Source organism: Sorex araneus, chromosome 2 (genome assembly GCF_027595985.1).
Source record: "Sorex araneus isolate mSorAra2 chromosome 2, mSorAra2.pri, whole genome shotgun sequence".
NCBI classification, from domain to species: domain Eukaryota; kingdom Metazoa; phylum Chordata; class Mammalia; order Eulipotyphla; family Soricidae; genus Sorex; species Sorex araneus.
The window spans coordinates 139,889,442-139,915,026 of NC_073303.1; the positions used below are offsets into that span (position 1 = coordinate 139,889,442).

A 25,585-nucleotide genomic window follows, 5' to 3' on the forward strand; every position below is an offset into this window, starting at 1 on the left:
CCAGAAGTGATCCTGAGTGCAGAGCCAGAAGTATGTCCTAAGCACCACAGAGTGTGGCCCCAAAACATAATTTTTAAAAAATCCTTAACAAGAACTGGATTATATGATAATGATTTGGTCCTTAAGCTAGTTTTAGTAATCTGTTGCAATTATATAGACATCACATTTATTTCTTGGAAAGGGACAGGGAGGCCACTTGGCAGTGCTCTGAGATCAGTCCTGGCAGTGTCCAGGGACAGTATGTGGAGCTAGGGATCAAACTCAGTCAGCTACATGCAAGCAAGTGCCTGACCTGCTATACTATTTCTCTGGTCCCTCAAATTTACTTCTCATGCAATCACTTTAGGACTTCCAACTCTTTAAAGTACTGGAAGTACATTTACTATAAAAGGCAGTGTGGCACTCTCTCAAAATATTTAAAGTAGAATTACACCACAACCCAGAAATACCACCACCTCTGAGTGTATATATATATATATGTATATATATATATATATACACACACACACATTAAGAGATAGTACTAAGAGATAGTACAATGTATATATGTAGTATACATATATATATAGTAGTCCATATATATATATATATATATATATATAGCACTGTAGCACTGTCGTCCCATTGTTCCTCAATTTGCTCAAGTGGGCACCAGTAACATCTCCATTGTGAGACTTGTTGTTACTGTTTTTCTCATATCGAATACACCATGGGTAACTCTGGCTACCAGGCTCTGCTCTGGGGGCGGGATACTCTCGGTAGCTTGCTGGGCTCTCCGAGAGGGATGGAGGAATCTAACTCAGATCGGCTGCATGCAAGACAAATAAATAAATAAATATCAGAGGGACTGGAGTGATAGCACAGCAGTTAGAGTGTTTCTCTTCCACTCAGCCGACCCAGGTTCTATTCCAAGCATCCCATATAGTCCCCTGAGCACCAGCAGGAGTAATTCTTGAGTGCAGAGCCAGAAGTAACCCCTGTGCATCATCATGTGTGACCCAAAAAAGCAAAAAAAAATTAAAAATTAAAAAAATAAATAAGGGGCTGGAGCGATATCACAGCGAGTAGGGCATTTGCCTTGCACGTGGCCGACCCGGGTTCGATTCCCAGCATGCCATATGGTCCCCTGAACACCGCCAGAGGTAATTCCTGAGTGTAGAGCCAGGAGTGACCCCTGTGCATCGCCAGGTGTGGCCCCAAAAGCGGAAAATAAATAAATAAATAAATAAATAAATAAATAAATAAATAAATGAGAGATCAACCTCTTGGATCATGATTAGTTACTTGATCAAACTTTCTAGCTGTTACTGTCACCTGCGAATTTCTGCTTCTGCTTCTATTGGAATCTAGAATTTATAAACAGAAAAGATTATTCTGTTCATTTCTCCCTAGGCATCTCCCAGGTGAACAAGACAGTCAACGATATTGCAATTCTACCCTGCGATTACAACATTTCCACTCTTGAGCTGGCAAAAACACGTATCTACTGGCAAAAGCAAAATGACATGGTGCTGTCTGTCATAAACGGGAACGTAAAGGTGTGGGAGAAGTATGAGAATCGCACCATCGCTGACTTCAGCAATAACCATTCCATTGCCATCTTGGGTCTCCGCCTGTCTGACAATGGCACCTATACCTGTATCATTCAGAAGTCAAACGGAGGGTTATACAAATTGGAACATCGGGTCAACGTGAAACTACTGGTCAAAGGTCAGTGACATTTCTTGATTTTTAAGTCAGCATACTCTTGGTGTCCCTAAAGATTGTTTTGGCTGGGTATTTTATAAAAAGAAATGGATGTCACTTTATTAGGGTTAAGTGAGTTTCTAGTTTTACACTGTCACTGTCGTCCATTGTTCATCGATATGCTCAAGTGGGAAACAGTAATGTCTCCATTGTGAGACTTGTTACTCTTTTTGGCATATCAAAAATGCCACGGGTAGCTTGCCAGGCTCTGCCATATGGGCGGGATACTCTCAGTAGCTTTCTGGGCTCTCCAAAAGAGACGGAGCAAATGAACCCGGGTTGGCTGCGTGCAAGGCAAACGCCCTACCCATGTCCTATCGCTCCAGTCCAATTTAGTTTTAAAATGAACCCTAATTAATTTCTCTAGATGTCCAGAAATAGCTATCAGTATATGTTTCTTTTTTTTTTTTGGTTTTGTTTTGGGAATCACAGCTGGTGATGTTCAGGGGGTTCTCCTGACTCAGGAATTAGTCCTAATGGTGCTTGGGGGGATCATACAGGATGCCATGGATTAAACCTGGGTCAGGCTTGCACAAGGCAAGCATCCTACCAGCTGTACAAATCTTAACTATGACTATTATATTAACAGTTGTGCACTATTTTATTTGTTTTGGGACCACCCAGCTATACTCAGGACTTACTCCTGGAGAGGCTTGGGGGCCATATAGGTTGCTGGGGATTGAACCAGGGTGGGCGGCATGCAAGGTGGTTGACTGTCGTGCGCCGCTTCGTCCAGCGAAGAAACACGCAACTCGGAGATCCTTTTGGCTGCGATTTATTCAGGAACTTTCTCATGCGTTAGAGAAGAAATCAGGAACAGGAACGCATGAGGGAGAACCCACTAGCTAGGTGACCTCCCCCCTTATATACCTCTCGCTGCCTGCTTACGCCCACGTGTCTGCATCTGATAGGTTAGTTACAGCTTATGGGCGTGGCAAGACATCCTGTTTCCTTATTAGGAGTTGTCTTCGAAGCACGGTGCAATTAACAAGAAACAGGTGTTGTTTACGAAGCACGGTCCTGTGGAGGCTCTCCACAGTTGAGGCTCAAAAAGAAAAAAAGTAAAACAAAGGTTTTTTTCCACTAAAAGGCTAAGATATCTTCGAAAATAAAAATGTACTCTACCTGATATATTATCACTCTGGTCCATAACAACTGAACTATTAACAACACTTTTTCCACTGATATATTCTCATGAACATGCATCAAATGTTATAAGGGGAATGTAGGTGTATTTTGCAAACTGTTTGGATTGATATTACTGCTGGACTCATAAATGTTATAAAATGTTCTAATGTTTAAAATGATAGTTTCTTATTGTGCATTTGAAATGCTTGTGTAACAGCAGTTTTACAAAGTCAGAGAGAACTGGATATATAATTTGGTCTCCAAAGAGAAGAAAATTGATTTGTTAATCAAATCCCTATTCATACTTAGTTGGGTTTGGGGTGGGGGGTTGAAGTGAAGCGTTTAAAGAGAAGAGAAAGGAGGGGCAGGAGAGATAGTGCAGTGGGTAGGGTGTTTGCCTTGCAAGTGTCTGACCCGGGTTCGATCCCAAGCATCCCATTTGGTCTCCTGAGCACCGCCAGGAGTGCAGAGCCAGGAGTTACCCCTGAGCACTGTTGGGTGTAGCCCAAAAACCAAAAGGAAGGAAGGGAGGGAGGAAGGGAAGAAGGGGAGGAAGGGAGGAAGGGAAGAAGGGAAGAAAGGGGAGGGAGGAAGGAAGGAAGGAAGGAAGGAAGGAAGGAAGGAAGGAAGGTAGGAAGGAAGGAAGGAAGGAAGGAAGGAAGGAAGGAAGGAAGGAAGGAAGGAAGGAAGGAAGGAAGGAAGGAAGGAAGGAAGGAAGGAAAGAAAAGGAAGGGAGGAAGATGGGCTGGAGCGATAGCACAGCAGGTAGGGGGTTTGCCTTGCACACAGCCATCACAGGTTCGATTCCTCAGCCCCTCTCAGAGAGCCAGGCAGGCTACCGAGAGTATACCGCCCACACAGCAGAGCCTGGCAAGCTTCCAGTGGTGTATTTGATATACCAAAAACAGTAACAACAAGTCTCACAATGGAGATGTTACTGGTGCCCGCTCAAGCAAATTAATGAGCAACAGGATGACAGTGACAGTGACAATTTTTATAAGATAAATATACATATGAAAATATAATTTATGTCATAATATATCATATATTATAAGGTTAATATATAAGGTTGAAAATAAAAATGTGGAGTCAGGCAGATGGTCCAAAGGTATGGAGCACATGTTTTGCATTCAGGAGTACAAAATTTGATCACAGGCACTCAATAATCCCTAGAGAACCATGAGGAATGAGACCCTCCCACACACATATCAGTATCAAGCATTGCTGGGTATGACTCTAACCCCAAAAACAATAAAAATAATAATGATGTTGATAGGAATATGGGAATGAGATATGGCTCAGCATGTGTGAGGCTGTGGGTTTGATCCCTGAGAGAGCATGGGCCCCAGAGCACTTCTGGATGTGGCCTTTCACAAAAATGAAAGTTCATGAATAAATAATACAAAATAAAAATGATCTTCAGACCAAACATGATGGCCTCTCTGTATCTGTATCGGAAACCATAATACCCAAAAGTAGAGAGAGAGTAAGAAGGAAATTGTCAGGGGCTGGAATAATAATACAGTGGGTAGGGTGTTCGCCTTGCACACAGCTGACCCGGGGTCAATTCCCAGCGTCCCATATAGTCCCCTGAGCACCGCCAAGAGTAATTCCTGAGCGTAGAGCCAGGAGTAACCCATCGCTGGGTGTAAACCAAAAAGCCCCCCCCCCCAAAAAAGAAGGAAATTGTCTGCCATAGAGGCAGGGGGAAGGAGGGCGAGAGGGGGGTAGATACTGGGGCCATTGGTGCTGGAAAATATAAACTGGTGGATGGATGGGTCCATATCATTGTATGACTAAAACTCAACCACGAAAGCTTTGTAACTGTATCCCACAGTGATTCAATAGTAAAAAAAAAAATATCTTCAGCAGAGAGGCAGTCCACCAGACCGAGTACATATTTTGTATGCATGAGGCCTGAGTTTGATCTCTGCTACCACCTAGTCACCTGAGCAGCACTGGGAGCTACCCATGAGCATAGAGCCAGGAGTAACTCCCCACTGCACCCCAGCACTACCATATGTGACCCTCTCCGCACCAAAAAAATAAGCCAACAAAAGTTTGGGCATGAGGGCACCGGGCAGGAGGAAGTGGACACTAGGGGTGTGGATCAGTGGTAAAGCATTTGCCTTGTGTATGTGAGGCCCTGGGTTCAATTCCCAGCATCACCAAAAACAATTAAAAAAGACTGCCAGTAGTCCCCACCTCTCAAGTGTTTAAAATAAAATGAAAATGTGAAGCTGGAGGGATAGCTCAGCAGGTAGGGCATTTGCCTTGCACGTGGCCAACCCAGGTTCAATTCCCAGCATCCCATATGGTCCCCTGAGCGCTGCCAGGAGTGATTCCTGAGTGCAGAGCCAGAAGTAACACCTGAGCATCACTGGTGTGACCCAAAATGAAAAAAAAAAACCTGTTGTCTGAGAAAAGTGATATCACAAGTACATTATTATTATTATTATTGTTGTTATTATTATTATATAGTTATTGGTGAATGGCATTGATGTCAGTGAACCCCACAGTGGCTGACATGAGTCAGGAGGAGAAAGACAGTCACTCTCTCCTGATCTGCCTCTGCCACCCAGGACCCAAGGTTACTGGGTTCTTGTCTCGCTTGCAGAAAAGAATTTCAGGAGTAGACAAGCAGTGAAGTAAACAGATTTTATTTGGAGGATTTTTGAAGGGACAGAGGAAGAAAAAAGTGGGAGAGTAGAGAGTAAGAGAGACGAAGTAACACACTCAAGAGAGAATGCGGGCTTCTCCAAGGGCGGAGAGAACCCCTACACATATCCCAGCATTAGATAGGAAAGCATAAAAGTACACATCTCAAGAAGGGAGATGCGGGTAACACGTGTTCTCGGGCAACACATGTGCTCAGCCATGTGGGCGCAAGCAGCACATGGGCTCGAGCAGCATATAGCGCCCTTCCTTTGCTCAAGGTGTCTCTTATAGGCTCTTCTCGGGTTGTCTTGATCCAACTAGTCTGAAGCAGAGGTGCAATGAAGATTAGGAAGAAAAGACAGGGGGGCCGGAGAGATAGTAGAGTGGGTCAGGCGCTTGCCTTGCGCACAGCAGACCTGGGCTTGATCCCCTGCATCCCATATGGTCCCCCAAGCACCAACAGGCATGATTCCTGAGTGCAGAACTAGGAGTTACCCCTGAGCATTGAGGGTGTGGCCAAAAGGAAAAAAAAAAAGAAAAGAAAAGACAGTCCTGAAGCATGGGGTCAGGGGGCCAAGAATCTCATGGACTGAGAGCCCGGATTCTCCATCACATTCCATATTTATTGTCTTAGACCAACAACCCTTGAGATAAACCCACTTTTGAGACTTTGTCACCTCAGTCATGTGGTTCTGTTGACATGTAAAAGCTTAGCCTGTTAGGTTAGCAAATATCAGTAAATGATTGCCCTTGTTCTTCTCCTGTTTGTTAGTTAAGTTAAAGAGATTAAAATACTTCTCTGGGAGTAGATAAAGTGGTTACAGGAACCCCTCCCCCACCCCAGCAGATGCAGTACACACATTATGCTCAGGGACCCCTAGGCCACATCTTGAAGGAAGTGCCATGGGATCCAAGTAGTGGCAGTAATGAAGGACTAGAATGCAGGCTGTGAGCATGTGAGGCAGTATCCTGACCCAAATGAGATACAAAAGAGTAACTATTTTGGTGGGGGCCTGGGGGACCCCACTCAGCTGTGGTCAGGGATCAGAGTTCAGGAGTGACCTCTGATATTGCTCAGTGGACCATATATGGTGCCAGGGATTTCAACCTCAAGGTAGTGAATGCAAGACAAACACATCTTAATCCCTGTACTATCTCTTCAGCCCTGAGAGTAATTCTTTAATGATTCACAGATTTGCAAGGCTTTTGCAGCTATCATACAAAATAAATAACCTTATGGCAGGGTTAGGAGACAGGACTGAGGCACTCTGAAGCAGCCAGATCTTGAAAAGATCATTTTAAATACTATGCCTGACATTAGTGGCTTAATAGGCTTTCAGAAAAATAGAGTGTAGAAGCAAACCAAAATTTAGGATATGAGGGGCTGGAGTGATAGCACAGTGGGTAGGGCGTTTGCCTTGCACGCAGCCGACCCAGGTTCGAATCCCAGCATCCCATATGGTCTCCTGAGCACCGCCAGGGGTGATTCCTGAGTGCATGAGCCAGGAGTGAGCCCTGTGCATCGCCGGGTGTGACCCAAAAAGCAAAAAAAAAAAAAAAAAAAAAATTAGGATATGAGTTATTTGGATTTGTTATTCCCACCTTTAACACATTTTACATTGCTGTTCTAAGAAACAAAGGAAATTCTTTTTTAAAAAAAAACTTTTAAATTTTTTTATTTTTTTGCTTTCTGGGTCACACCCAGTGATGCTCAGGGGTCACTCCTGGCTCTGTACTCAGGAATTACCCCTGGCCATGCTCAGGGGACCATATGGGATGCTGGGAATCGAACCCGGGTCGGCAGCGTGCAAGGCAAACGCCCTACCTGCTGTGCTATCACTCCAGCCCCACAAAGGGAATTCTTGATATCAACTACTTGTGTAATGGTTTGACCTTTGTAATAAATTAAAGAAGCAGGAAATGATAATGTCAACTAAAAATGGTCCAGAAAAATGTCAAGCCTAATTCAGGAAGAGAGTTCATTCAATAAAGCAAGGGAAGAGGGTGAGGAGGGAGTACAGCAGTAGGGCACCTGTCTTGAACATGGGTTTGATCCCCAGCACCCCATATAGTTCCCCAAACCTACCAGATATGATCCCTAAGCTCAGAGAGTCTAGAGTAGGACCTGAGACAACTTGGCATGACCCTCAAAAACAAAACAAACACAAAAAAAGCAAGGTGTCTTTGCTGCCAAATAAATCCAAGTTTTCGCCCTTCTTGTCAATTAGAATCTTTTGTCATAACTTCCCCTTTGCTTCCCTTTTCATGGGGAGGGGCAGGCAGGCTGAGGGAGGGGCACCTGGCAACTTGGTTTAAATAAAAGCAATCACATCTTCTAGGAGACGACAAAGCTAAGAGCGACCTCCTTCAGTCTATTAACTTCCTCCATGTCAGGCTCTGTGAAGCATATTAATATTGTCATGAATTTTGGTTGCTTTGTTTTGGGGCCCACACTCGACAGAGTTCAGGATTTACTCCAGGCTCTATGCTCACAGATCACTCCTTGCACTATTCAGGGTACCAGATGGGGTGCTGGGAATTGAACCTTGGTCAGCTTCGAGCAAGACAAACGTCCTACCCTCTCTACTATCTCTCCAGCAACAACATTGCCATGAATCCTTCCAGCACTGGAAGGAGGATGTTATTATCACCATCTTACAGATGAACTGACTAAGGAAGACAGAAAGTGGTTAAGTAATGGTTTTTAAATCTGCTCTCACTCTGCTATCCTCCATCTTTGGTGGGACTCAATTCTGAAAAAAATTAAATGAGAGGCAGGTGGGGCTGGTTGTCCACACCCATGCTGAGAAGTTTAAGTTCTTGTCTAACAGTAAGTGAGAAGGAGATAAAAGAGCTCTCTCCTGGGTGTTCTACCTTTGCTATATTTTTGCTTTGTGCATTCCCTAGCATCTGTTGGGGGTCAATATACAAATGAAAGATCTCCTCCAGCATTCCTGAGGAAGAGGCTCTCTATCCTTAAATGCTCCATATATACAATTTGGATAGAGGTGTATCTTGTTAAAAGATTAATTTTGAGAAGCACTGGTATACTGAAAATCCCGTTGCTCATCGATTTGTTCGAGCGGGCACTAGTAACATCTCTCATTGAGAGACTTATTGTTACTGTTTTTGGCATATCCAATACGCATGGGTAGCTTGCCAGGCTCTGCCGTGGAGGCGCGATACTTGCTGGGCTCTCCGAGAGGGGCGGAGGAATCGAACACGGTTGGCCGCGTGAAAGGCAAACGGCCAACCGCTGTGCTATCGCTCCAGCCCATACTGAAAATATTTTTGTTAATTTTAAGGTACAAAAATTTACAAAGATAAAGAAAAAAATTAAGGCGATATTACCTCAGGTTTGAGAAGTAGCAGTAAGGACAGGGGAAGACATAAACACAAATTCACACATGCAATTTTCTGCTACATGGATGGATCTGGAGAGAATCATAGTGAATAAAGTCAGCCAGAAGGAGAGGCCAGATGCAAAATGATGTCTAAGAAGGGAACAAATGGCCAGTGGCCAAATGGCCACCAGAGAACTGAGCTTACCAAGGTCTGAGCGTTGAGGGGAGAACTCTGAGACAGTGGTAGAGGAACTCTGGTGGAGGGTGTGGTGTCGGAACATTGCTTGCAGGAAACCCTATCATAAACAGTATTGTAAATCAAATAAAACTAAAATAAAATGAATAGTCCCACATTTTTTTAAAAAAGCAGATTTATAGACGTTCCAGTCAGTGTTCTGGTTCTCAAGTCGGAGGGGAGTTCACAGATGTTCCTGATAGTATTGTTAATGAGTTTATAAAGGTAAGAGGGCCACTTTCTATGCCTCAAAGATCAAGAAGAGGGGAAAGGAAAGAAAGTAAAAGAAAGGAAGTTATACAAGTAAAAGCAAGAAAGAGAAGAAAAGTCTAAAATAAGAAAAATGTGTATTCAAATCTCAGTTATACCACTCTTTGTTTGTGGTATCTTTAGACCTCCACTTGATTATTTACAAAACATAAGTTGTGTTAGGTTTAATTATAAAATTACCAATATTTGACTTTTTAATCTGCAACCTATGACCTAGGCTTATCAAGACAAAATAAATGTAATGATCAGAATTAACAACAAACATTAAAAGATGAACAAATTTCATCTCTTGCTTTTCTCTAACCAACACAATTGCTATGCCAACAGCTATTCACATGGACCTACTTCTCCATTATCTGATAAGTGACACTTCCATCAAAAGTGTAGAGATGACTATATAAAAGCTCAATGGGTGGAAGTACATGCTTTACATGCAGGAGAACTGGGTTTAATCACTGGCACCACATGGTCCCCCCAGAACTGTCAGAGCAACCCCTGAGCGCAAAGCTAGGAGTAGCCCCTGAACACATAGGGCCAAAAAAAAAAAAAGTAAAAAATTGATAAAATTAACTCAAACCAAAATTAGACTTTGGGTTATACATTGTAATTAATGATTTATAAGAAATTCCAAATTGTATCCCATTCATCATTTTTAGTAATAAGGCTATATCAGAGCCAGAGAGATAGTACAGTGGGTAGGCTATCTGTCTTGCACATAGCCAAAGCGGGTTTTTTTAAATCCCAGGCATATCTTACGGTCCCCCCACCCCAGCAGGAGTAATTCCTGAATGCAGAGCCAGGAGTAACCCTTGAGAATCACAGGGTGGGGCACCAAGACAAAACCAATAGGTAAATAAATTAATAAGGCTAGATCATGTGTGGAAGTATAAATCCACAATATGCACAATACACATACAGATATGAACATGACTGTTAAGTATCAGGTTTTTGCTCTTTCTTCAGCCTACTTTCATGTGCCCAGTATAACTGACCTTGGAAATCCATCTCCGAAGATCAGAAGGATACAATGCGAGACCTCTGGGGGCTTTCCAGAACCTCACCTCTCCTGGGTGGAAAATGGAGAAGAGTTAACTGCTGCCAACACGACAGTTTCTCAAGACCCCAAAACTGAGCTTTACGTAATTAGCAGTGAACTGGATTTCAATGTGACAGACAACCACAGCTTCATGTGTCTTGTCAAGTACGGAAACTTGCAAGTGTCACAGAACTTCACCTGGCAAAAAAGTAAGTGACCATTGTCCTGGGTTGGGGGGTGGTGGGGGTCTGTGACTGTGTAAACAGTCATAAATACATGTAGACTTGTGGAGATCACCTTTGATAGTATTTTTAGAAACACAAAATTACAACAGGGTTATTGTGACTTATGGTTACTGACTACAGAAGTGTGATTTTAATGTTAGTAGACTCACTTTATTTTATTGTAAAAACATTCTAAAATTTAGACATCCAAATACATGTCCAATGAACTTCCCACGCAGATGTTCTCACTTGACCATGCACTTGGGATCCTGACATGTTTGGGTCCCAATACCAGGTTTTAAGAGGCATCACAATAGTTGTGACTGCCCTTGCTTCCTCCTCCTCCTCCAACACATTTCTATGGCTACACTGAGTGAGGCATGGGGTGGGTAGGGAGTGCCTCTTAGAGAAACCCAGGAATGACTCAGAACTTGTGAGACTTTTAGACTCCCTGATAAACAGCAAGAGCCTCTTGTTAGTTTGGGTTTCTTTTGGTCTGTAGAAGCCAACCCTGCTGATACCCTTCCGTGCAATCTGGTGCTTTATAGAAAAATGTAGCACTGTAGCATTGATGTCTCATTATTCATCGATTTGCTCGAGCAGGCACCAGTCATGTCTCCATTGTGAGACTTGTTGTTACTGTTTTGGGCATATCGAATATGCCACAGGGAGCTTGCAAGGCTCTGCCGTGGGGGTGGGATACTCTCGGTAGAAAAATTTTCTAGTCTACCACCTTGGAGGTGTACCATGGTCAAATGCTCATTTTAGAATGATTACTGCGGCTGAATACTTAAGAATTTAGTTAAGAGTCCTTCCATCAGAATGTGGAAGAGTACAGTGCTTCTCTAATACTTCTCTAATAGACAGTCAACCCTCATATGGTCCCACAGGTACTGCCAGGAGTGGCCCCTGAGCACAGAGCCTGGAGTAACCCCTGAGTATCACCAGTTGTGGCCCACAAAGTAAAAAGGAGACAGATTTGGGGGTGAAAAGATTCATAAATATTCTGAATACAAACTAGCAAACTAGCAAGTAGCACATAGGGGCAATGAGTCCAGACAAGTCTCTACTCTTACTTGGGTAACTAATGGTGTTTCGGTCCCTGAAAAAGAGACTACATGCAATCGATATCTGGCAGAAAGAGTAGAGTGAACTCCCTTTACTCAGGGGAGATTCTGGTATACACCCTGCTAACAGCCCTGAAAACACCACCCAGGAGCTCCAAAGTGGAAGCAGTAGTAATAACACACAGGTTTAGGAATCTGGTGGTCTGCCTAAACATGGATGGGGATACAAGCATCCTGGAGTCCAGCAAGGAATACTGAGAAGGGGCTACAGATGAACCAGGTGCATATCACTATTGAAGGAAGTGTGTACAAAAGCAATGGAGTCACAAATAGAAACCATACGGTGTGGTGTTTTAGCAGCCCAAGGAGGCTTCGGGAGAGCCAATCAAGAGTTCAAGAAGCCAAGGCCAAATTATTCACAAAGCTTGAAAACCAGAAAAATGACCAAAAATGTTAATAATATCCCCCTTTTATTCCCCTTCTATTTTAAGGCATTTCAGAGAAGCCAGCTGAGGCTGAGCACCTACAGTGCGTCCCTGACCATTCTCTGGTTCTTGTGAACTTGACACGGTCCTCATTGGGTTGGCGAGTAAGGCATGAGGCTGCTGCTCCTGACTAGGAGAGACAGACTCAGTCATGTCCCCCTTTCTCTCCCCCAACCCTGCATCCCTCCTCACACCCCCCAGTGCTTTCAATAGGCCTATAATTTCTGCTTCCAGAACTTTCCTCAAGGATGGTCCCACCTGATTTCAAGTCACATCCAGTCTTGGCTCTTTGCCAGGCCTCTTCTACCCACCACAAATGCTGGGTTATGGTGATAACCTGTATCTGAAAATGAGTGCAGGGAAGCCTCTGTAACTCTAGGCAAAGACTGTGCTTGTGTGCATGTGTGTGCACACACATGTCTGTAAGTAGTCAGAACATACCAAGAGAAAGAAAAAGACATTATAGCACTGGAGAAGGACAAAGTCTATGTGAACATGACACAGCTAATTACTACTAGCAATAAAAGTAATAGCAACCCTAAATTTAATATAAGGGGCAAGGGAAATAGCTCGAAGGGCTGGTGTGTGTGTGCTTTGCATGCTGGAGACCTAGATTTGATCCCCAGCACCACACGGTCCCCTCAAGCAACAAGATAGGAGTAGCTCCTGAGCACTGTCCATGTGGCCCAGAAAACGAATCCAAATGTTGAAGGATGAAAATAAAATTGTTTTTATTTATTTTATTTTTGGGGTCACATGCAGTGATGCTCAGTGGCTACTTCCAGCTTTGCTCTCCAGGCCTTGCTCTGGCAGTCTCAGGAGGCCATATGGTGCTGGGGATCAAACTCACCTTCTACTTCCCAAGTATGTGCTCTCCAGCCCTTACAAGATGGAGTTCAACAATAAACCCCCACAAATAGCTAAAGCAATCCTTGGGGAAAAGAAGATGGGTGGCATCACCTTCCCCAACTTCAAACTCTACTACAAAGCAGTAGTAATTAAAACAGCATGGTATTGGGCTAGAAACAGACCTGCAGACCAATGGAGCAGAGTTGAATACCCTGTCACAGACCCCCAAATATATGAGCACTTAATCTTTGACAAAGGAGCAAGAAATATGAAGTGGAACAAGGGAAGCCTCTTCAACAAGTGGTACTGGGAAAACTGGATAGCTACCTGCAAAAAATGAACTCTGACCTCTGTCTAATGCCAGGCACAAAAGTCAGATCAAAGTGAATTAAAGACATCAATATCAGACATGAATCTATAAGGTACATAGAGGAAAATGTAGGCAGAACTCTCCAGACATTGAAGCTAAAAGCATCTTTAAGGATGAAACAGCACTGATCATGCAAGTGGAAGCAAACATAAACAAATGGGACGACATCAAACTAAGAATCTTCTGCACTTCAAAAGAAACAGTGACCAAAATACAGAAAGAGCTCACAGAATGGGAAAGAATATTTACCCAATATTCATCTGATAAGGGATTAATATCCAGGATATACAAGGCTCTAGTAGAATTGTATAAAAAATAAACCTCCGGCAGTAGTGCGACGTGTACCTAGACTCTCTGTGCAGGCGGACATCATGGATCAGGTAATGCAGTTCGTGGAGCCAAGTCGGCAGTTTGTGAAGGACTCAATTCGCCTGGTCAAAAGATGCACCAAGCCTGATAGAAAAGAATTCCAGAAGATTGCCATGGCAACAGCAATAGGATTTGCTATAATGGGATTTATTGGCTTTTTTGTGAAATTGATCCATATCCCCATTAATAACATAATTGTTGGTGGCTGAATATCTTTACAGATGAATGTTTTTCATCTTGGGGATTGGTGAAGAAGTGAGACTTTGAGAAGTTCATGAAGTAAAAATTTGCCCCATATATTTTGTGTTTTTTCCTATTTTTCTTCCAAGGTGTTTTCTATTCCTAAATTAAAATATAATTTCAAAATAAACTTCTTTTTCTCTGTTACATACATTTATGAAATTTAAAAAAATAAAAATAAAAAAAAATAAACCTCCAACCCCATCAAAAAATGGGGGGAGAAATGAACAGAAGTTTCCTCAAAAAAGAAATACAAATGGCCAAAAGGCACATGGAAAAATGCTACGCATCACTAGTCATCAAGGATTGCAAATCAAAACAACAATGAGATATCATCTCACACCACAGAGACTGGCACACATTCAAAAGAACAAAAGCAACCAGTGCTGGCGTGGATGTGGGGAAAAAGGGACACTCTTTCACTGTTGGTGGGAATGCCAACTGGTCCAGCCTTTCTGGAAAACAATATGGACAGTCCTTGAAAAACTAGAAATTGAACTTCCAGATGACTCCAAAATACCACTTATGGGAATATATTCCGAGGATGCAAAAAAGCACAGTAGAAATGACCTCTGTAACTTTATGTTCATTGCAGCACTGTTCACAGTAGCCAAAATCTGGAAACAGCCCAAGTGTCCTAGAACAGATGACTAGTTAAAGAAATTTTGGTACATCTACACAATGGAATACTATGCAGCTGTTAGGAGAGATGAAGTCATGAAATTTGCTTATAGGGGCTGGAGCGATAGCGGGTAGGGCGTTTGCCTTGCACATGGCCAACCCGGGTTCAATTCTCAGCATCCCGTATAGTCCCCTGAGCACCGCCAGGGGTGGTTCCTGAGTACAGAGCCAGGAGTAACCCCTGTGCATCGCCAGGTGTGACCCAAAAAGCAAAAAGAAAAAGAAAAAAAGAAATTTGGTTATAAATGGATAAACATGGAGAGTATCATGCTAAGTGAAATGAGTCAGAAAGAGAGGGACAGACATAGAAGGACTGCACTCATTTGTGGAGTATAGAATAACATCACATGAGGCTGACATCCAAGGACAGTAGATACAATGCCCAGGAGGATTGTCTCATAGCTGGAAGCCTGCTTCATAAGCGGAGGGGAGAAGGCAGATGGAATAGAGAAGTGATCACTAAAAAAATGGTGACTAGAGGAACCAGTTGGGATGGGAGATGCATTCCGAAAGTAGATAATGGACCAAACATAATGACCTCTCCAGTGTCTGTGTTGCAAGCCATAATGCCCAAAAGTAGAGAGAAATTATGGGGAATATTGTCTGCCACGAAGGCAGGGGGAGGGTGGGAAAGGGGGGGTATACCCGGGATATCGGTGGTGGGGAATGTGCACTGGTGGAGGGATGGGTGTTTGATCATTGTGATTGTAACCCAAACATGAAAGCTTGTAACTATTTCACGGTGATTCAATAAATTTTTTTTAAAAACTGGAGTTCAGTAATGTGTGAGTTCAAGTTTTTCTTTTAATATCCATAATCTTACATGTGGATTTTAGTTGTCTTCAAGTATGTGTCTGACTGAAGGGAACATTCTAGCAGCTACTTAAATGGAGAACTGAAGAGACAGGAAAGTGAAAGCTACTCTCTACACAACGTCAGTATTAGTCATAGAATGGGTGGCATGCTGTCGGAAACACTTAGAGCTGAAGCTCTTCTCTTTTCTCCACAGTCAATCCAGACCCTGATCATCCTTCTCTGCCCTGGCTCAGTATCTTATGTGCCCTCCTGGCGGTTTTTAGTCTGGTGATTGCAGTTAGAAGATGCTGGGCTTGCAGTAAGTACTTTCGTGTTTTCACCTTGATCTCAGATCCTAAAGCCTGAACTCAACAGTTTAGTTTAACATCTCTTCACTGTTTTAACCTACTATCATCTCACATTTTAAGCAAGTCCATGGAAACCCATATCTCTTTTACTTTTCTCAGCAAGTTCTGTTCATTTGCTGGGTGGACATTTTCTGGACAAGTGCTGCATTCCTTGTACTAGGGAGCCTTTGCAGTGACAAAGGTGAGAGAGCACAGCACTCTGACACATTCTCATTTAGTTCTCATGCTTTTCCCCCTAACTTCTTTTTTGCTGTTGTTGTTTTGTTTGAGGGCCAAAGCCAGTGGTGCTCAGGGCTCACTCCTGGCTCTGTGCTCAGAGATCACTCCTGATGGGACTTGGGGTGCCAGGAATTGAACCCAGGTTGGCAGCATGCAAGGCAAGAGCCCTACTTGCTGTACTACCTCTCTGGCCCTAGCTTCACATTATAATTCATTTTATTTTGGGGATGTGGCATGCCCAGTGGTGCTTTGGGAGCTTATCCCAGCTTAGTGCTTGGGGTTACTCCAAGCGGTGCTTGGGACCATTGCATTGCTAAGCACAAAACTCTGGCTTCCTGCATTGAAAGTATGCTCTCCACCCACTGAGCTATCTTTCTGGTCCCTCAAAATTTATTAACTAATTTGGAAACTTTTCGAATACAAAGTGGTATTCTAATCTTTGGAATTGGAAGAAAAGCAGAACGAGAAGACTTGGGGGGCGAAGGGGATGAGAGAACCTTTTCTTGAAGGAGATGGGAGTCACCAATTGAGAAACTGCATAGTCACAGATGATACCAGGTCTTTACTTCTAGGATATATTTTTGGATAAGAAATAGGGAGTGCTTGTGGAAAGAAGGGATATCTAGAACTTTTTTCTTTTGAATTCTAGGGTTTTGGCCTTGTACATATGCTAACTTTAGTTTCTGTAATTACATGAAGAACTCTTAGGTCAGAACTAGAGCCACTGTCACCAAAAAAAGAATTATCAACCTTTCTTGTAGAAATCATGTATATTAAGCAATGAAAAAAAAATTTTTTTTTGTTCTCTGGTTTTGGGGCCACACCCAGTCAGTCGTGCTCAGTAGCTGTTCCTGGCTCTGTGTTTAGGAGTGAGCCCTGATAGTACTCAGGGGACCATATGTGGTTCCAGAAATTGAAGCACGGCTGGCTGTATGCTAGGCAAGCGCTTTACAATCTTTCTAGCCCTGAGTAGAAAAAAATCAGTAGGCCAACATCTGTCCAAACTTCAGCATAAATTTAAAAAATGTCAAAGTTCAGGAAAATCACTTGAGAGTCCTTGCTCTGAACTCACTTCTGAGGTAGAATTCACTTCCAACCCTGGTGGATGCTTTGGTTTGGTTTGGGGGCCACACCTAGAAGTTCTCAGGCTTCCTCCTGACTCTGTACTCAGAGGTCACTCCTGTTGGTGCTCAGGGGACATATTTGGTACTGAGGTTTGAATCGGAATAAAACATGTGTGGGTAAAGAGCCTTATCCAGTGTACTAATCTCTCCAGCCCCTAGGAGGATATTTCTAGCTTCTTACTCTCAGTTCTATTGGCATTTGGAGTCAGATTGTTCTTTGCTTTAGGGTGTTGTCCAAACTTCAGCATAAATTTAAAAAATGTCAAAGTTCAGGAAAATCACTTGAGAGTCCTTGCTCTGAACTCACTTCTGAGGTAGAATTCACTTCCAACCCTGGTGGATGCTTTGGTTTGGTTTGGGGGCCACACCTAGAAGTTCTCAGGCTTCCTCCTGACTCTGTACTCAGAGGTCACTCCTGTTGGTGCTCAGGGGACATATTTGGTACTGAGGTTTGAATCGGAATAAAACATGTGTGGGTAAAGAGCCTTATCCAGTGTACTAATCTCTCCAGCCCCTAGGAGGATATTTCTAGCTTCTTACTCTCAGTTCTATTGGCATTTGGAGTCAGATTGTTCTTTGCTTTAGGGTGTTGTTCTGTGCGTTGCAGGATGTCTGGCAGCACACCTAGCTCTGCTCCAATATACTGTTACCCAATTTCAATGAAAAGTATCTTCAAGTATTGCAGATATCATCTGAGTGTATGTAAATGAAGCAGGAAGATGATGTTGGAAACTGACTTAATTCTAAGCCAGTCAAAAGGTTGAACTAATTGGGTGCAATTTAAGGGACACTCACCTACCAAATTCTTTATTGTTTGTGTTTCTCACCTAGGACAGAATGCAAGCCGGAAAGGAGGGAGGAGGAATGCAGAAAATATGGAAATGGAAAATATCGACCCCATCTAAACAGGACCTTCAAAGCATCATATGGAACAGACTCTGGAGGTAGACATCTTTAGCGTCTTCCTGTCCACATGGCATATACTAGACCATGTGCATCACGGGGCCAAATGTTTTTTTCCTCTGGGTTCCAAATTAAATATCTTACCTACCAGCTTACCTCCTCAGAGCCTTGTTAAGATGACGTTAAGCAGGTGATTGGGATCGTCCTTCTTCCCCCACACAGAGTTTGCTTATTATAACCTCGAGCAGTATTGATGCAAGTGGCACTTGGGTTGGTGCTTGAGGGTCACCAGGAGCCCACCCAGCACTGCTCAAGGATCTACCACTTGAGCTTTCTCCCTGAAATAATTTGGATATCTGTTCCTGGGTAATTCATTACTTCGCTCATTCCTTTTTTCCTGATATATCCGATTTGGATCATTGACTGAGTCATATCCTCATTGTTCTCCTTGCCTCTTACTAGCAGAGCCATCCTGTTAACCTAATCAGAGACATTTTTATAAAAACCTACCTCTCGGGCTGGATTGATAGCACAGCGGGTAGGGCATTTGCCTTGCATGTGGCTGACCCAGATTCAATTCCCAGCATCCCATATGGTCCCCTGAGCGCCACCAGGAGTGATTCCTGAGTGCAGAGCCAGGAATAACTCCTGTGCAACGCCGGGTGTGATCCAAAAAGCAAAAACAAAACAAACAAACAAAAAACCTGTCACTTTATTTATTTATTTATTTTTAACTTACTTGGGGAGGGGGAGCACACCCACCTGTGCTCAGAGCTTCCTTCTGGCTCTCTGTTCAGGGATCACTCCCGAGGGACCTTGGGAAGCCACAGGTGGTCCCCAGAGATTAGATTTAGTTTGGCTGCAAGTAAAACAAGTACCTAACCTGACCACTGGCTTTGGCTTCTCATTTTGAAACTCAAAAGAGCCCCAGTGCATACAGGAAACACTACATTTTTAACTTTCCACATTTCAGCAGATGTCCTAAGTCTGACCACCCTTTGTTTTTTCCTAGGCATTTCTCTTAGCTTCATGCTAAACACACTAGATATCAATTACCAGACTCCCAAACTTTAGGTTTGATCTGATTCCATATACAAGGGACTCATCTATTCCTATCTAGAGTGTTCTTTCTGCAACACAGCATAGCAATTGTGCGGCATACTGATAACAGCAATTTTATATTATCTTAAAATCCCCAGGCCTTTTCATGCTGGAACACTGGAATCCACGAGGTTTACTCCATGGCCCGGGGGTGCGGGGTGGGGGGGTGGGGGGCCTAGGCTCAATAAATGGCTGTTTTGACTTGTTAGGTTAGAGTGACACTAGCATAAGAAATGAGTTGCAGAGTCGCCCTAAAAAGTAAAGATAACAGGAGCCAGAGCGACAGTAGAGTTGGTAGGACTCTGGTCTTACCTTCGCTGACCCGAGTTCAACCCCCAGCACCATATGTGGTCCACCAAATACTGCCAGGAGTGACCCGAGTGCAGAGCACAGAGTAAGCCCTGAGCACCTTCAAATGTGGCCCCCAAGTGTGGCCCCCAAACAAAGTCACTCAAGAACGACACAAAAGGCTGTATTTTGCAAAAACATTACTTCCTGGTAGGGTTTTGTTATTGTTGATTCTATTTGTTTGCAGGTCACATCCAGCAGTTCTTAGGGCTTACTTCTTTCTCTGCGCTCCGGAATCACTCTTGGCAGTGCTCGAGGGACCATATGTGGTGCTACGGGTTGAACTGGGGTCAGTCCCGTGTAAGGGAGATTTCTGACCCACTGTATTATCTCTGTAGCCTTCATTGTAGTTTTGTAAACGTCTATAAGCAAGATACTTTTCTCTCCAGCTTATTTAGAGGCAAGAAACTTGGAGGGTCCCAGAGCCTGGGGTGTGTGTGAGGTCCGACGGGTAAGGAGCAAAGACAGGGACTCCCAATGGGCAGCACCTGGACAGGTTACTTCCACGACACTGTCCTCCCCACCCCCACAGCCGCAGCTTCCTAGTCCATTTTCCATTTTCTATTTCAGTTTCTTACTCACTCCTCCGGGTGACCTTTCCAGGGGGGGTTTCCTCAGCTCTGCCATTTCCTAGAATTTCCCTGATTTCTATCAAGTTTTCTGCTCCATCAGATGGTTCGTGATGAAGTCCAGCAGCTAGTGTCTGACGTGAAGCCTTGTCCACACGAACTCTGCCCCCACACTGCTGCAGAAATGCTCTCTCCAGCACCCCACTCTCCAGAGCTTATTTTCTTTTATTTTCTTTTTTTAGGACCGTGTAGGCAATTTGGTTACAAGTGTTAGTATCTCTTGATGTATATTATTGTACCCCACCATCCAAAGTGCCAGGAACCTCCCCCACTCTCCCCATCACCTACAGACAATCTCTTTGTTCACCCCTACGGCTAGGCACTGTTTTGTAATCCAAGGTGCCCTGGGCTTATTTTCATGTGCCCGGTCTTATATTTATTTTGTTTGAAGCCACATCTACCTATGTTCAGGGATCATTCTTGGCAGGGCTTGGGAGCTGTAAGCAGTGCTGGGGATGGAACTGGGGTCAGCTGTACCATCATCCTTTCTCTCCAGCCTGTCCTGTTTTCTTTACTCAGTTGTATGCTTTCTGAAAAGAGTAATCATGCCTGAAACATTTGTTTGTCCCACATTTAAGAATACTTTGGTCAACAGAATTTGGTGACAGTATTCAATATTTGTCTGATTTTTCATATAGTAAAAAATATTATTAGATTATAACTTATCTTATAATTTAGATTTTCCTTATATTATCTAGCTAACAAGATTATCAAAGTTACCTCAAGTTGGGAAGCCCGGCAATTAAATGTAAAAATACTGTCCTTGGGCTAGAGAAATAGCTTTATGGGCTGGGCATTGCATGCATGAGACTGGTTCCATCCCCAGGACATGGTCCCCGAGCACTGATCTTGGGTGTGAGAACAGCCCTGAGAACAGCCAGGTGTGGCCCCAAAGCCAAAAAAGGAAATTAATAAAAATTCTTTCCTCCATTGAGAATTTGTTTAAAGTAGATTATTTTATTCCCTCTCGGAGAGCCCGGCAAGCTACTGAGAGTATCCCACCCGCACAGCAGAGCCTGGCAAGCTACCCGTGGCGTATTCAATATGCCAAAAACAGTAACAAAAGGCTGGAGTGATAGCACAACGGGTAGGGCATTTGCCTTGCACACGGCCGACCCGGGTTCGATTCCCAGCATCCTATATGGTCCCCTGAGCACCACCAGGGGTAATTCCTGAGTGCAGAGCCAGTAATAACCCTTGTGCATCGCTGGGTGTGGCCCAAAAAGCAAAAAAAAAAAACAAAACACAGTAACAAGTCTCACAATAGAGATGTTACTGGTGCCCGCTCGAGCAAATCGATGAACAACGGGAGGACAGTGCTACAGTGACAGACTATTTGTGACCCACTTTGACCTGAGAAATACAACATTGGTGAGGACTGCCTGAAAAGCTTCAGATATATTACATACTGGGTCATGATTATTATTATGACTTTTCGGTCATTGCCTGTTCAGAAATCTTTTACTGTTGCCAAGTTTCTCATGTCTGCCCACATTCAGCTGCCTAACCTGTGACCCCATTTATGAAGCTCAGGTCTAAAGTCTCCTTTATCTTTTGTTTCTTTCCTCAGGTTCCTCATCCTTCTGAGACTGGATGCCTCCAAAGGACCATTTTGCATATTGCACTTCAGGAACCTGTTCTCTGGGAACCTTCATTTTAGTGACTTTGTGGAAAGTGACTAGAGGAATACAGTGGGGACAGAAGTAGCTTTAACAACCAATTATATAACATATAGTTGTGTTATAAATTATGTAAGCTTTGTTAGCAAGTGAGTAATGGAAGTATCATTGTTCAGTCAGCTTCCCATTGTTCATTGTGATCGCCTTTGTTGCAATAGGTCTCCTCTCAGATTCAGGGGAAAGCAGAACTCTCTAAGACTAATTTCCTCTGAGTCAGATGAAAATCTACGTAACAAACAGTCAGACTGAAGAGAGACTTTAGATTCATATTCTACTAGTTCATATTGGACAAATAATCTCCTTAAATAGCTTGATACTCCTTAAATATTAAGCTATTTAAGGAGATTAACACTCATTGTAAATGAGTTAACACTCATTGTTAATGAGTTAACACTCATTGTAAAATATTTGTGAGTACTCATTTAAAATGAGATGCTTTTATTGTAAATATTAGCAAAGTTCTCTTTAGAAAAAGACTGATATTCAGAAAATAACATTCTTTTTTTTTCTAACTTAATTTAAACACCCTGGTTTACAAAATTGTTCATAATATAGTTGTTTTGAGCACCCAATGTCCCAATGCCAATCCCACCACCAGTGCGACCTTCCCTCCACTACTGTCACCAGCTCCCCCCTTCCCAGTCTGTCTTCTTAGCAGGCACAAAATAATTTATTTTATATTGCTTTGTTACAACAAATGGTAAATGGAATTATCAAAAAAACAGTTCAGTAAAAGAAAACTTGTGAAAATTGTTGCATCTCACAGTGAAGTAGTTAAAAATCAATTCAGTGGATCAAGAATGGGCCTGTCCTAAGCTGAGGCCATCAGATTCTTAACTGAAAATCTGGAGTTGGAAAGTAAAAGTTGTTCCATTTTTTTCCAAAAGGGGCTGGATTAAAAATGCTTGGCAAACATTAAAAATATTAGATCAAACTTAGTTCAGAGAACAAAACTGTACTTTAAGTGGTTGTTTTCAGGAAAAAAATCACTGGCAGACACAACAATATAGTCATGAATTTTAAACAATAATAAAAACAGGAATCGCTGCATCTACTGTTCATAATTCTTTTTTAAAAAACTTTTTATTAAATCACCATGTGGAAAGTTACAAAGTTCTCAGGTTTATGTCTCAGTTATACAATATTCAAACACCCATCCCTTCACCAGTGCCCATATTCCACCACCAAAAACCCCAGTATACCCCCCGCCCCCACCCCCTACCCCCTACTGTATAACTAATGAATTTCACTTCATTTTCTCTTTACCTTGATTACATTCCATATTTCCACACAAAACTCACTATAGTTGTTGGAGTTTCCACCCAAGAGAGACAGACCTACTACCAAGGAAGCATTTGATAATTAGTTTTCCATTGCTGAGAATGGAGAGATATGTAGCCCTACTGCTACAAGTACATAACTCTTCTTTTTTTCTTTTTTCTTATTTTCTTCTCCCCCTTTTTTTTCCCCCTCATCCCCCTTCCCGCGCCTCATAGTATGGTGTACGCCACGCCGCGTCGGCCAGCGTGGGGCTTTTGCTTAGTTCACAGTCCAGAGAGGTGGCTGCTACATTAATAACCTTCAATATTTCAACAAAAACTTACTGTTATTATTTGGAGTTTCCCCCCCCCCCAAGTCAGAAAAGGAACCGTTTCACATTGCTGACAATTATAAATGTTAAGTCCGAGTCCGCACGGTTTTGGATTTCTGTATAAAGTCCAGGAAAAATTCTGCCAGAAATTGCATAGCCCAGCTCACAGTCCCAGTGCATTGCTGTAAGAAGTCTCTGGAATCAAAGTCTTTAGGCACAGAGGGTCCGTTTCATGCTCAGCAGCTCCGGATTTATCTGGGCCGAGGGCGTGCCAGTTACACCCCCTTCCCGTGAGTCCCTGGGAGCCCCAAGTGTAAAAATCAAATACCTCTGGGTTAGGATTCCTGGAAGATGGCGCCTGCCATGTGGGTGCCGCCAAGCCGCCGTTTTCCGTGCAGGAAGACAGAGTGGGGAGGAAAAAATCCACCCCCGGGCAGCACAGAGTTATAGCCCAGTTCGCAGTCCCAGTGCATTGCTATTAGATGCTGCGCTGGATGCCCGAATGTGTTAGGTCTCTGGAATCAAAGTCTTTAGGCGCAGAGGGTCCCTACTGTTCATAATTCTTAAATGTGAACCAAAAAAATGGTACTTTAGACTGGACCGATAGTACAGCAGGTATGACACTTGCTTTCCACATAAATAACCTGGGTTCAATCCCTGGCAGCACATGTGGTCTCCTGAGCACCACCAGGTTCTGGGCACATAGCAAAAAGTAAGTCCTGAGTACTACAGGCGTGGCAAAAAAAAAGATAAAAGATACTTTAGTAATTTATCATAAAGACAGCTACATTACAGATATTCCTTTTACATTTGATAAACATTAGCACTGTTTTTTCTGAAACTACATTTTACTTTTATTATTGTGATGTGAATAAAATTATTTTAAAAGCAACCATCAAGAACCTTTTTTTTTCAAATGCAAAAGCAAAGGAACTTTATTACTAGCTCGAGTCATTGCTAGCTGAAGCTAGGGTCCAAGTTTCATCCAACACAGTGGAGTCTTGACAGGGACCCCAAGTCCAAATCAAAAGCGGTTTATATAGGGTTCAGAGTTAAGAAGCAATTTATATACTGGTCTCTTTTTAGCATCAGCCTTATTACAACAGTGATCAACAATTAGACAATGGTTAGTAACAATTTCTAAGGAGGGTACAGTTGATGTAGGTGGACCCCACAGGTGGCTCATGAGTCAGGAGGAGAGACAGTCACTTTCTCCCGATCCGCCTCTGCCACTCAGGACCCAGGGTTACTGGGTTCTTGTCTCACTCACAGAAAAGAATTTCAGGAGTAGACAAGCAGTTAAGTAAAACAGATTTTATTTAGAGGGTTTTTGAAGGGAGGAGGAAGAGAAAGTGGGAGAGAGTGGAGAGTAAGAGACAGAGTAATGCGCTCGAGAGAATGCAGGCTTCTCCAAGGGCGGAAAGAGCCCCTACACACACCCCAGCGTTAGATAGAAAAGCATAAAAGTACACATCTCAAGAGGGGAGATGTGGGTGACACATGTGCTCAGGCACCACATGTACTCAGCCACGTGGGCGCAAGCAGCACATGGGCTTGGTCAGCATATGCACAATCATCAAGAACCTTCTGCTCGACCTTTGGCACCATGTCACCATGTAAGCTCTGTTACCAATCATGATTCAGACTCAGAAATAAATCTTGAAAGAAATCTACAAGTGGCAGAATTTCTCCTGGATCCTGCAGAAGGCTGAGTCACCCCAGGGCACCCTGGAGAAGGGCAAGTGAGCCCACCACTTGCCCAGAGTGCCGGCAGCTGCAAACCTCCAGCACTCCTCAATCACCTCCATGCTCCCAGCTGGACCCCACTCTGGGAAGAGTCTCATCCAGAAATTAATTGGTTGAAAAACATAGGTATGCAGTTTTTGTGACTAAAATCTGCTTTCACAGGGCCAGAGATGTTACCTCCCCCATCTCCCTACACTTCCAAAAGGCAGGCAGTCACACACATGCCCCAAAGCCGCCAGTCAGTTAAGAATTTAACTCCAGCTATATCACCCCGTCAGAAATTTTGGACACCCTGGAGTAGTATGCAGCTGTGATTTCAGCCATGCCACATCTCAAATTCTATAACACTGATAAACCAGGAGTAGCACACCAGATTGGAT

The 25,585-nt window shown here is 43.2% G+C and overlaps 2 protein-coding genes across 2 annotated transcripts; both read left to right on the forward strand.

The window, feature by feature from the left end:
• Positions 1–322: 322 nt before the first annotated feature.
• On the forward strand, positions 323–10,634 carry CD80 (CD80 molecule; the record flags this gene model as incomplete). The annotated part of the gene is made up of 3 exons (XM_004606779.3): positions 323–344; positions 1,378–1,710; positions 10,345–10,634. Coding segments are annotated over 3 exons (645 nt in total), but the record flags the coding sequence as incomplete, so codon positions are not given.
• A 3,110-nt stretch (positions 10,635–13,744) lies between these two features.
• LOC129402268 (protein transport protein Sec61 subunit gamma) lies at positions 13,745–14,168 on the forward strand. The gene has a single exon (XM_055128133.1). It carries the CDS (start codon positions 13,784–13,786, stop codon positions 13,988–13,990), a length of 207 nt encoding a protein of 68 aa, XP_054984108.1. The 5' UTR covers positions 13,745–13,783; the 3' UTR covers positions 13,991–14,168.
• Positions 14,169–25,585: the final 11,417 nt, after the last annotated feature.